At 37.7% G+C, this 13129-nt stretch overlaps 1 protein-coding gene across 4 annotated transcripts in view; it reads left to right on the top strand.

The window, feature by feature from the left end:
- FARP1 (FERM, ARH/RhoGEF and pleckstrin domain protein 1) overlaps positions 1-13129 on the top strand; it is a 209997-nt gene that overhangs the window by 164902 nt on the left and 31966 nt on the right. For 2 of the 4 annotated variants that reach the window (XM_071549227.1, XM_071549210.1), the window contains exon 14: positions 12643-12830. In XM_071549227.1, the coding sequence (XP_071405328.1) occupies positions 12643-12830 (188 nt within the window). Of the gene's footprint in view, positions 1-12639; positions 12831-13129 lie in introns of all 4 variants that reach the window. The other 2 variants (XM_071549219.1, XM_071549200.1) reach the window with 1 other exon arrangement.

The following is a 13129-nucleotide window of genomic DNA, read 5'->3' as shown; positions in this document are numbered from 1 at the left end:
AAATGCAGGCAGCTTGATATTCAAGACCAAGACTTGTTGAAATCTTTAAAAATGCTGGAAAATATTTTCATAGCAAGAATGTGTTTGATCTACTCGTCTTCATAACTCATTTTACAATCTTAACTGATGAACTGAGGATACAAATTAGGCATGTATACAGAAAAAAATGATAGTATTGGCTTTTAATTCAGTGGGTTCAACAGGCTGACTTTGTGATGGAGATTTTGAAACTCCAAACTCTTACTTGGGCAAGAAAAAGAACAAGATGAAAGACATAATTCAAGTGAAAAAAAATTGGCTTGAAACAGCTCTATTGAGGAGTGGTATGAGTATTACTTGCAAGTCAATCCTTTCTATCTTTTATCAGTGTGATTTAAAGATTATTTGCAGGAGATTTTTTTCCCTTTTTTCTATCAGTGGAATTATTATAGAGACATCAAAGTTCTATTGTGGGTTATTTTTGGTGGGTAGTTTGTAGATGGTGGCTGTTTAATTTTATTTCTTGCTTTGATCATGAAAAATCTTTATCTGTGCAGAATCCAATTAGTATGTTGTAGGCTATTTTTTAATGGTGCCACCTCATAAATTTTTCATCCTGGCACAGAGAATGGTGGGACTAACTGTGGTCCGGGCTGATTGTCTGCTGTGCTATACATAGAATATCAAGATTTTCACACGTGCAGAAGGACAAAGAGATTAATCCTGTGTGTACTGCCTTTTTTGGAAGCTAAAAGTATTGAGAATTAAGGCTATATCCTAGTAATATCTGATTTTAGTTTCTCCAAGTTAATTAAGAAAATCCAGATGAAAGGTCTTCTGTATGGAAAGTGTCCTACAGTTACTAGATCTGGGAGACAAAATGTGCTCTCTATGACTGGCCTTAATTTTAATGTATTTTTCTTGTGGAAGAATGGAACTAAATGTGAGAATTTTTTGGTGATGAACAACAGCATTGACTGAACTGCAGGTCACTTCCAGTGTCCTGCATCATGCAGTACATTTGTGCAGCAACGATGAATCCATTTACATAAGTACTGGTGAACAAGTTACAGGACTCTGTAAATCTAGACAATATAAAGTTTTCAAGATTGTTTTTACAAAAATAATAAAATAAGAAGTCTTTTTAATTTTTCTAATGCCTTGGTCTATGCACACTTTAACAGAGTTTAATCTGAGTGAAGGATATTTAAAAATATACCTACAGTAGTTAGGCATGTGTTATATACTTTATTTTTTTTGCAAGTAAAATATATCTTTGTGTAAATACAAGTTTTAACTCTCTCATCTCCTTTAGTGTGTTTGTTTTTCTTAGAGATTAGATACCTCATTTTTGAACAGGAATAACTTTAAGCAACTCTTTAGACATTGATATTTTGTTGACAGGGAATGCTCTTGTTTATTCCTGTAGTTTAAAGCATGAATCTAGAAATGGCAAGATTTATAATTAGGGAAAAACTTGCTTGTATATGATTCTAAAGGAGGATTATTTGTGTTTTGAGTTTAGAATAGCTGTTAAATAATTGCCTTGAACTTCTCAATATACAAGATGAAATATAAGTAGTTGAAGCCCACATCAGCAGATAGGGTGAGCTTGGGAAAGTGGGTGCATGAGTTTCCTTTTGATTTATTTTTATAATGCCTGTGCTGTAAAAGTACCAGCAGTTATATTATAAAGTAATAGGGATCTGGACAGATGAATTAATTGCTTTGTTAGCCAGTAAAATTAGAGTTCAAGTAATGGATTTTCAGCAAAAGGATTTGCAGTCACTTCTGCTACTTAAGAAAAATGAATAAATTTTATAAGTGGTGTTTACTATTTTACATCCTTTCAGATACTGTTTCCAGGCCCAGTTTCGTCTCTCATTTGCCTACAAAGATATTGAATTTATAACTTTATAAGAACAGACCTGCTGGTAGGTGGACTTAGGCTAGTTGGTAATAACGTCTCTCAACAGCTTTTCTTTTCTTATTTGAATATTATCCTCAGAAATGCAATATCAGGATTTTTTCTGACCATTTTCTGTCATCTGGCATTTTTTCATCTTCAAATATTTAAATAGTTTTTATTTTCACACATATGAAATTCTTTCTGTTAGAAGAAATAAAGTTTGTAAATTACATAGGAAATAATTTCATTTAGGATTAATCACTTCTGCAGTATTCTACTGCCACTGAAGCTCCGTTTAATATCAGTAGAGAAGCAATTAATTAAAATCAATCTGTGGGCCAAATTCTTCCACCAGACATTTGATTCATATCTGAGCTTTTGCTAGGAATGGTTAAAGTGAGAAAGCAGTTACAAATTGACATTTTCACATAGCATCAGATCCCTTAGAATTCATCTGGGAATTCTTTTCTGTGGGACAAATGAGAAGGACCTTGCAGGAAAGAACAGAAACCTTTGGGGCAAGTCTGTAAATGAGATTAGATGGAGGAGTTCTCATTCTGGCTCACAAAGGGCACATGGTAAGAGGAGCCTATCAGTTCCAGTTAGTCATTGCAAGCACTGATTATTCTGTCTGCACTGGTCAACAGCAGTGATCTAAGCTTACTTGTCTAACAGAGGTAGTTACAGACAAAGTAGAAGACTTGATTCTCCCACCAGTTCCTGTAGATTCTGGAATGTGGTTGATGGTACTTTTGGTTCACCATTCTAAAATTCTTATTCTCAGTAATTAACTGTCAATCCCATGCCCATCAAGTGCCCAGATATCCTTAGGCAGTTGCTACAAATGAGGCAGCTGAATCCCAGCAAGATCGGGCAGTTATGTTTATTCTGTGGAGTAGTCCTGACTCACCTAGCTCCTGTCTTCCCAGAGGATGAGGAGGAAGCCTCTTGATGAGTTGTCCAGGTGTCTTATCACAGAGTTTCTAAATCAACTCTGTCCATGTAGTTGAATGAATATGAAGTCTAGTTGCAAAAGCAGTTATGGGTTTATCCATAATAATGGGCAGATCTTGGTAATCTCTGCATAAAAGGAACTGTGATTCATTCTTTGCTAATCCAACTACTTGTTCACATTCAATCATTCACTACAATGATAGTAGAAAGGTCATGTCAGACAATTTTTTCTCCTACTTAGCATCTGCTCAAACTTGCTATGTTCTCTTGGGGTCTTCTCCGGTAGGGTTTTCTTTTAAGTCAGCCTTTCCCAGAGTCTAGTTTTCCTCAGTGACCTGGGACATAAAGTTTTGGAATAAATAGATGAAGAAAACATGGAAAATGGCAAGTTGAGGTAGGAGCCAAGACCTACGTAGCATATTGCAGGTATGAAGTTTTGAATAATTGATATTTGAACGGCCTAGATGGTACTGGTTTTGGTTTAAGTCCATACCATGTTCTTGTGCATTGCAGCAAGGAGTGTCCTCTGAAGATGATTTATGCCTAGTGCTGCTGTTGTCTCAAATCACCCATGGGCCATAGGCCTTCCTGGCAGGAATCATCCCACTGACCACTGTAGTGCATACTAAACAGAACTTGTATGAAAATAAAACTGGAAGGGAAATTTCAGTCCTTGCAAAAATGTCAACATGTGACTGAAAGTGTTCAGGTTTGCTGTATATGTGTTTACATTGTGTGAGCTATACAGAGCTGAGATCAGTTATAGACAGATGAGTGTAATGAAAGAGTTGCAGGTTAATAGTTTGAAGAATCATATCAATCTATTAGTTTGCTTCATGATTAAAGGGCATGCAAAACGAGACAGAATTTTCTCCACAGAGAAGCATTGACCATGCTGAATGTAATCATTAGAACCCAGCAAAGGGTGAAAAAACAATGGTTCGTGAATTAGGCCACTAAATGGGACTAGTATTGTTAGACCAAACTGCTTCAGGACCTGTATTTTCACCCCTGAATATTTGTAGGATTGGGTTTTGCTTGCACCGATGTTTGTGGTGCAGTCTCTATTAAATGAAACAGCTCTATTCATTCTGAAGCAGTAGCATTTATGCCAGAAGTTCCTCTCTGAGCCATATCTGTACGTGCAAGTACTTGGGCGTGACCAGAGAAAATCAAATGGAAAATGGGTGAGACAGATCTGAAAGCTGTTTATAGATCCTCTTTTTCTTTACTAACAGATGTTTTCAATTCTGTCTTCTTCTGTTCCACAATAAACACACAAACATGAAGAGTCTCAATAATTACTGGAAGTTTGTTCTGGGAGACTCCAGGGTCAGGAAGACAAGCAGGAGAGAAGAATAGGAAACATCTTAAGCACACAGAAAATATCTGGCCTTATTTAATTACAATGCCCTTTGGCATAGTGTGCTTTCCACTTTTTTTGTGAGAGTTTAAAGCCCCAGTGGTTTATTGGGTACTCAGAGAGCAAGAATTATGTCAATCAATTGTACTGATGAAGCAGACCTGATTTTGAATATTGAAAACCAGTGATTGATCCAGATCTCATCAGTATGATTTATACAATTAGCATGAACTGTGGCTATTTCTGGAATAGTTCTTTAAAAGAAAAAAAGGATGTCTGACCTATAAATTCTTTCAAATACCCTGTTTGTTTAACTAATCTCATTTGTTATAATGAGCCATTAGACTGCTGTCAGAAGTGACTTTAGAATGAAATTTTAATTGCTGCAATTTTAACTTCTAATGATGCTAAAGAAATTAACAATCCAAGTTTTTCCTGACTTCCACACTTATGTGAGGGAATCAGGTGTCACTTAACCTTGTGAACAAGAATGTGGACCATTGGAGAATCCCTGTCATACAGCAGCATTGCTGTTGCCAACTGGAAAGGGCAGTGATTGTGAAGGAAAGAGAGAGGTTCTCTGTTCATGCATGTAATAAAGTGAAGGAAGCCCAAGTCTCCTTTAGTCTTCCAATAATGCTTCTCTCCCCCTGATCTAGGTAGTTTCTTAAGGCTGCTTTGTACAATTTAATGCATATCTTTCCTCTTTGTTTAGAAGGTTGATCCTCTTTCCCAAATGAAATAAGAGAAACCCTAAATATATGATGGCAATTGAATCTTCTGGAACAATTTTTTAATATATAGGCCTTTCTTTTGTTAGCTGGTAGAACAGTTCTTTTGTCAGAAACCCAGCTGCTTGTTGGTGTTTCCTACTTGTTGATGATGGGTTTGGGTTTTCTGATGATAAGTTGCAGATGCATTGTTAAAACATCATGAGGACCCAAAGCTTAGACTGATGTGTTACTTCCCTCAAATGTGGGTAGAAGCAGACTCAGGTTTCAGTGTGAAAGTACATTAGGAAAAATTTTTGCTTGTGCTGTCAAGTTTTAGGAAAGAAGACAATTTAAATCCTAGGAAACTGACTTTAGCAAAATCTTTCCTCTTCTGTTTCCATAGTTTATACAGTTGCTGAAATATGCCTAGACAAGGCCGCATATCTTATTTACTTATTTGTAAGGGAAATAATTGTTCAGTATGTGGATCCTGAGCAGAGGCATTTTCTGTGTTTTTCCCTATGGTTAGATTGTGTGGTGCCATTGATATTTTAACATAGAGAATTTCTACTTAAAAATCAAAGGCATCATGTGAATAAAAAACCTACTTTGGGTGACATGTAGCAGAACTATTCAGAGTATTTTGTCTTCTGTTCTAATTCTGTGTTCTATAAAAAGCATGTAGAATAAGCTTGGTTTATGTTGTTTGTTATTAAAAGCAGTAAGCACTTTCTTTTAAATGTTATGAGATCTGGAAAGTCTGTGTGTATGGCTGATCTCTGTATTCACAGGCATCCTTTTCACAAGTACAAGTGTAAATAATGGTGATTTTACTACAGTAAAGGGAGTAAAGACCTTAGGATCATAAATTTGCATGACATGATGATAAATAGTTTGCTCTAGAATGGTTAGAGTTTTAAGATGTAATTTTTGTTGAAGATTTTTTTGGTAAAGTTTTGGCCCCTGAGTACAGTAAAAATTGACAGTTCCTACTGATAAAAATCAACTCTAAAGGCAGTAATGATACAACTGTCACTGACTGAACATGGAAGGTTGAAGGAAAATGAATGCTTTCTGATTCAGAGTTTTCAAGCTTGTTAAAATTAGATTAAAATGCTGCAAATCTTGTTTTGAGAAGAGAACAGGGTTTTAGCTTTGATGGTTTTCAATAAGATCAGAGGATAGTTCTTTCTGTTTACTTCAGAGAATGTTAGAGCTCATGTCTGTTGCTTTTCCATGAGGCACTTAAAAATACTTGATTAGCTGAATCCTTGTTTTTCCCCTTTCCTGCTGAAAAGCTTACCTGGACTCACTAACAAAAGTTCCTAAGCTTGGCAGTGTTTCACTTATGCAGCCCTTTCCTGATTTCTGTGTGTGCACATGCATAGATTTTTTAAAAGATAAATCTCAATAATTAAAATGGATTTTTAAAATTGGCAGTGCTGGGGACTTCATTCTCATTTTTGTCATTTGTTTAATACAGTTTGAAGAGAAACATTTTTTGTTTCATTGTATGCACTGTTTTGTCAGCATGTACCTCTCTGGGAGGAAAAGCCTTTTCAATGTTCTGTCTATCCTCAAAGCATGGTGTATCTTCTGTTCCTTGCATTGTTTGGAGCACTGTCTCGATGTCCTTTTACTGCAGAAATGCCTATTTTGTATTGGGAGTACCTAATACCTCCTATTACAGTGATCCTGTCTCATGGAGCATTCCTTACCTCAGAATTAATGAAAACCCCCACCAGGTTGTGAGTCTCAAGCTGAGAAACCACACCATGTGGAGGAGCAGGAAAGTGGAGGGAAAGGGGGTAAGAAGGCCTCTTTTCCAGGGCACTTGGGCTCCATTGAGCACATCAGATTGCCCCTTCATTTCCTAATGAAGGCTGCACCCAGCAATCAAGTCTGTCTGCCATAGCTCATAAGCAGGATCACTGCAGTCTTGGGGACATGTCTTGTTGAAATGGACAGTATCTGTGTCATAAGCTTACATAGGGGATGAAGGTTTCCAATTACCTTGTAGCACTGTGTCATGTCGGTTTAAAGATGAACAAAAGCAAGGCAACCCTAACCCTGGGTGCAACAGGGAATCCTTCTGTAGGTTGCTCTATTTCTGTCTGGAGAGATCAAGGCTAGACAAAGGACTGATGCCCAGTGACCTTGCATTCTTCCCAGACTGCAATGTTCACTCTTTGTTCTTAAGATGTGGGTACACCCTGATGTAGGCCAACAACAGTTACTGTCTGATTTCACACTCACCACTGTCTAATACTGCAGTATACCAATAAAGCATGGACCTTTACCAGCTGGAGAGGTTGCTGGCTACTAAACCAACACCAAGCTTGATGAGACTTTAAGCATGTCAAGCCATTTAACTGTGTATGCATGGAATTAGTTTTTTATTATTACTTTTAATTTCACGTGTACTGAAGGCTTTTACTCATTCTAACTGGTATTTTGCTGTAAAACTGTCACTGGTTTAATTGTTCTGTCCAATTGCTGACTGATGCTTTGTCCTAAATATGAAGAAATTGGTTCATTGAGAAGGTGCACCATTTTCCCAAATTCCACTCACTGCCATGGGTACGCATTTTGAAGCTGTGAAGTTGAAGTGAACCTTTCTCCCTCTGAAGTTCCTCTTCAAGCCAGGCAGAGTTAGATTGGATCTCTTCACAAGTTGTTTTTTTAATTCCTATTTCTCCTCAGATTCTTTAGTACCGCATCCAGGGATATCTGTGCATGAATTTATGGCTGTTGTATAACTACTTTTCAAACTAACAAACTGTATCCAGCTTGGTTCATGGAATAGGGTAGAGGAGTGCAGCTTGATGAACTGGTTCCTCTCAAACTTTTGTGGAAGTCAGTGAGATTTTATTCTTGCACTGAGGGAGAACAGAGCAGAATCTCCATCCCATAACTCAGCAGAACAACTGTGCCTGTTTCACAGCTGGAGAGAGAAGGGATGGACACCCTTATTAAACTCTTCTCTAATTTAAGGTACTTTAGTGACTGGTGAAGTGCATATGAAAACTGCTACTTCATCTGGTGCTATCTGTCCCCCATGTCATTTTGTACTATGCATCTTTCTCTGACCAAAATGTTCAGATACAAGTTAGAGCTATGCAACCAGTGTGAAAATGGAAAACTATGGTAGACTGTGTGGCCACAGCAGCAGTATCTTTGTCAGATGTTTTCTTATGAAAGACTTCATATGCTCAGTAATGCCAACAACAAAGGGGCAACAAGTTGGGTTCCATCTGCCAGACTGGAGTTTAGAAAACTGATCTTGTGTTAAAGCAGAGTAACTGGAATATGAATGCCACAGGTCTCTGCTGACAGCAGAGCAGGCTGTGGAGCAGGCAGGCGTAAGAGAGAATTAGCCCTACAACATTCTGGGTATTGAGATAGGTGCTTTTCTGGCTCGTGACATATTTTAATTTGTAATAATAAAGATAACCTTGAGAAAAATATACCTCCTAACAGTTGACTTGGTGAGACCTCATAAGGTTTTCCAACAGAACTTCAGTCACCTTCAGTAATGGCTGATGTTTTCTCTCAGTTTCCATAGTTGATTCACTTTTGCTTCTTGGTACTCCACAGAGAAGGAACATTCCCATGGAGCATCTTAACACTGCTGTATTCTTTCTCACTATTAAGAAAGGGTGCGTATGGATGGAAACTGTCTTGAAGCAGATGCAGAACACCAAATGGCTAGAGTTTATTATTCAGCAGCTTCAAGAGAAAAGGAATAGAGGAGGAGTATCTTCAGGATACATTGAGTCCCATTTGTCTCCCTCACAAAGACCTCCCCCATGTTAGGTTAAAGTCTCTGACCAAGGATTTCCAATGATCTTATGCTGTCTATGTCAACACAGTAGAAGGCAGCAGGCAGTTCAGGTTACCTATGATGTGAATTGATCTATAAGAGAGACTTTTTTTATTAACTGAAAAATACTGATTTTAACTGTTTTTGCCTTGATATGAGCCATGTTTTAAAGCAGTATCACTCAGGCAGCCCAAAACTCCCTAGACACCAAGCTCAGGACCAGCCTCTATGGGTTAACATCTATGTGTGACGGGAGCCTAGAGTAAAGCAGATACGGCTGCTGGGATGGATCACCACACAATTGCAACAAGCAACTGATGTGTATTTTGACAAAGATACAGCTATTAAGTGTTTGATTTTAGCCACTGGGTTCATTTTGTGTAGCACATGGAACATGAATGTTGATGGGGAGCAATGTGAGACGTGTAAAGCTACGAAGATAACCCATAGTTTCATATCCTGTGACTGTGTAAAATGCCAGTGTCATTTCATAGGCTTTTTTTTTTCAAGTTAAATTTCAACCAAGTTTTACTTCTTCTGAAACCTTCCCTACTGCAGCACTTTTCTCCAGTGTCTGGAGAGTAAACTAGCTTAGTGGAACTAAGAGCCACTTCAGGTATTTTGGCATTGATGGGCCAGTCTGGCATTCTGTGGTAAAGTGCATTCTCATCATTTGCCAGTGTCACCGACCAGTGTATTTTTCTCTTCTTAAACCCAAGCTTAGAAAACAATTGAAGCACATGCTTATTAATTCCTACCTACTCCACAAAGGATAATTTTTTGTATGTACTCAAGCAATCCTTAGATAAACATCCTTTTATACTTTTCTCTTGGTTTGTGTGTATACAGCTGACTCCATTATATTTGAAAGATGGCCCAAGTCTGAATCTAAATAAAAATAACTTGAAGTACTAGCAAAGCCAATTCCACATTACCAGCTGCAAACCCTTTAGGCCTCCAATGTGCAGTACATTTGATATCTGGCAACTGACCTACTAATAATTGCCTGTCAATCAATGAATCCTTTAGGGTAAAATGTGAGGAATTTTAGTACCTTGTAAATAAGATTTGTCTTCTCCCTTCTGTTTCTGTTTATATTCTGCAGCATGTAGTTGATGGGTAGAGCCTGTAGAAATACACTCTTCTGTGGCAGGAGGTCAGATGAAACACTTGGTTAATACAGGTTATTTATTCCTTACCTCCATGAAAAAGAGAAAGTCACTGCAAGCATTGCCATGACCCATCATCATGACACATGTCCTGTTTAATTGGCAATGAGGAAGGGAAGACCTTCCATTTTCATTTCTTCATGGTTTACTGACTTTCAGAAAAAAAACTTTTTTTTCCCTCCTTTACCAGAGCAACACGCAATGTGTTGATCTTTATGTCTGTGTTGGTAGTAATTAGGCCCCAGAATGTACTAACATAAGAGCATTTTGAGGCCCTTTCGTAATGTAGCCACTTTCTTACACCCAGCTTTAATTTTCACTTGCTCAGCATGCTGGCAGATGGGGCCTAACTGAGCTCTTGCTTGTAGGTGGTGGTTGTTGGATTTGGTCACTGCTCATGCCCACATTGATACCAAAAGAGAGGATGCAGCGTTTCAGCCTGCTGCAAAATGACTTTGAGAATGTCAGTGGGGCATTGATTGGCAAGTCTTTAATCAATAGGGTGTATATGCAATGCTGTGAGCCACCAGGCACATTTTTTGTGATACTTTTCATAATCCTTTTCGCAAGTTACGTCTTCCAACTCTAGGATAGGAGGTCTTTCTAATTCAATATTTTGTATTTTGCGTATTCAATATTTTGTAGTTTGAAATACTTGAGTTGTACTGATAAAAGTTCCAGTACATCAGAAGTTAGATCTAGGATTACAGATAGGTAGGTAGATGTATCAATATATCTTTATCTATCTATCACAGATAGGTGCTATTTGACTCCTAGACTACAATTCCTGTGAACTTCTCACAGAGGTGCAAATCTTTTATTCGCTGTCGTATGACAGGCATAGTGCCAGAATTTCTTTGTTTCCGCGTTTGAGGTGATATCACTTTTCTTATGTCTTTTGTAATGTAGTTAAATACTTTTAACCTTACAACCTTGCTATTAATCTGTTTCACTATTTCTCAATGATGAATTCCATTTCTTTTGAAAATACTGTATATAGTTGTGTGCTAGTGTCAATAAAATTGACATTTGTGTAACAAGCTGTGGCATTTTCTCAAACTTTACTAAACATTGATTTAGTGTGAAACTGTTGGTAAATCCTTTCTTGCTAGCTGTAATAATACAAACTTTTATTTCAGACAAATAGTGCTTTGACTTTGATTTATAATAGGCTACATAACTGTCGTGACTACGTAAACTGATAACTGTACTGGTTTTTCCTTTCTCTTTTCAAAAGAATGATTTATAAACATGAACTGATTTGGAATTGGAAAACATTTGTGTTCTAGCAATAAATCTTGAGTTATTCCAGAAAAAAGTAGGTTTTACTGTTCGCCTTATTATATTTATTTTTTATTATATTACATTTACCAGAGCATCTTGGCTGTGTTTTTTAGCAACAGGAACATTTACTTTTCATAATTTAAGGAGGACACAAACTCATGATAATAAATTGTATTTGACCTTAATTATATACAGCAATGTATGTGTTTTGCATTTAATCTTAGACAGCCTGTTAGATGTGGTAATCAAGAGCTTGTCACATTTTTTTGGGTTTGATATTAATGTATGATGCCAAAAGGGTACAGATTGTAAATGTTTTTCCACATGACAGATCCTTCTAAAACAGGTTTAGATTTTCAGAGGTTTGGAGGAGGGGCTAATCGGGAGAACACTGAGCATTTTTGGCAAACTTTCTTTTTTGTGCAGTCAGTAATCTGGCTGCCTCGCAGAAGACAAAATGCTGATTTCAGTAATATTTAATATAGTGTATATGAATCCATGGAAGTGTAATTCATTGTCTAATTCTTTAATATTTTAATTCAAAATTAAATGGGACTTAATATCTGTTGAAATCTGAAATTGTCATACTTTGTGCATTAAAAGTATTGCTTTTCTTATGTAAATATAATGCTAGCATTTTCCATTCCAAACAATCAGAGGAGCATGGAAAGACCTACAAGGTATAATATACATACTTGTGTTGTGTGTAGAAATTGGGGAACTAGTAGTTTTCTCCTTTCTTGTTAGATCTGACTGGTCTTAGCAGCTGTAGAAAGTTGTTTTTCTCTAGACTTCAACTAGATAAATTTGTTTTCATTTATGTCCTATAGTTCCCTGTGAAGTACTGATTTGAGTCTCTGAAGTTCTACTTTGCTAGAAAGAATGGCACTTCTAGGGTGATTCCCATATTGTTTTTTTTATTCTGTTCCATAGAGTGGATTACAGTGGTGAAAATTTTTATATTAAATTGATGTTTAGAGTCATAGAATCATAGAATGGTCTGGGTTGGAAGGGGCCTTAAGGATCATCTAGTTCCAACCTCTGCCATGGGCAGGAACACCTTTCACTATATCAGGTTTCTCAGAGCTCCATTCAGCCTGACCTTGAACATTTCCAGGGATGGGGCATCCACAGCTTCTCTTGGCAACCTGTTCTACTGCCTCACCACCCTCACAGTAGAGAATTGCAGCTCAGCCATGTGTGCCTTGATTCCTTCCCTACAGAGGCAGTAATTTCAGCCCATTCCATGAGCTATGAGACCCTTAAGCAGTCCCTTGGTTAATGCAAGTGGATGCAGTTCCTCTGACTTCAGAGCTACTTGGGCTAGTTTGAGGACTATGTCTCGTAGCATAATTTCACACACTGCAATTTAAGATTGCAACTCCTTTTGATGCTTTCTTGAAAGAGCCTGTCCTAACTGAGTTCTCTTTTATCATTTTTCTTAGCAGGTTCTCTGACTGGCAGCCCTCACCTTTCAGAGCTTTCCATCAATTCTCAAGGAGGACCAACAGTGGCAAATATGACTCTGTCTCCAAACCTGAGTCCTGATGCCAAGCAGTCATCTCCCTTGGTCAGCCCTTTGCTGAATGACCCATCATGCATCAGGACTGATGATGAGGAAGAGGTCAAAAGAAAAGTAAGGCATATGAAGATGGCCTTGGCTCTCTTCTCTGTGATGTGTTGTAGTAAATCTGAGCCATTCCTGTTGGTTGCAACCTTAAGAATTTGTTTGGACACAGTCTCATATAAATCTAACTTGTTTTTGAGGAATGTAGTTTGGTAGTTTGTTGTAACAAAACAGTCAACTCCATTGTCTTACTGGAGAGGAAAATTCCAGGTGACAGAAAGAAAAGGAGCAGTGTTGAGGCTGTTGCAGGAGTTCCCAACCTAACCTCTCCAATCTATCTGTGCTGGGAGCACCCCTGGGTGCATCTG

This window comes from Pithys albifrons, chromosome 1, assembly GCF_047495875.1.
Source record: "Pithys albifrons albifrons isolate INPA30051 chromosome 1, PitAlb_v1, whole genome shotgun sequence".
NCBI classification, from domain to species: Eukaryota; Metazoa; Chordata; class Aves; order Passeriformes; family Thamnophilidae; genus Pithys; species Pithys albifrons.
The sequence above is the reverse complement of the archived record's forward strand: the minus strand, read 5'-3'. Positions and strand labels throughout refer to the sequence as shown.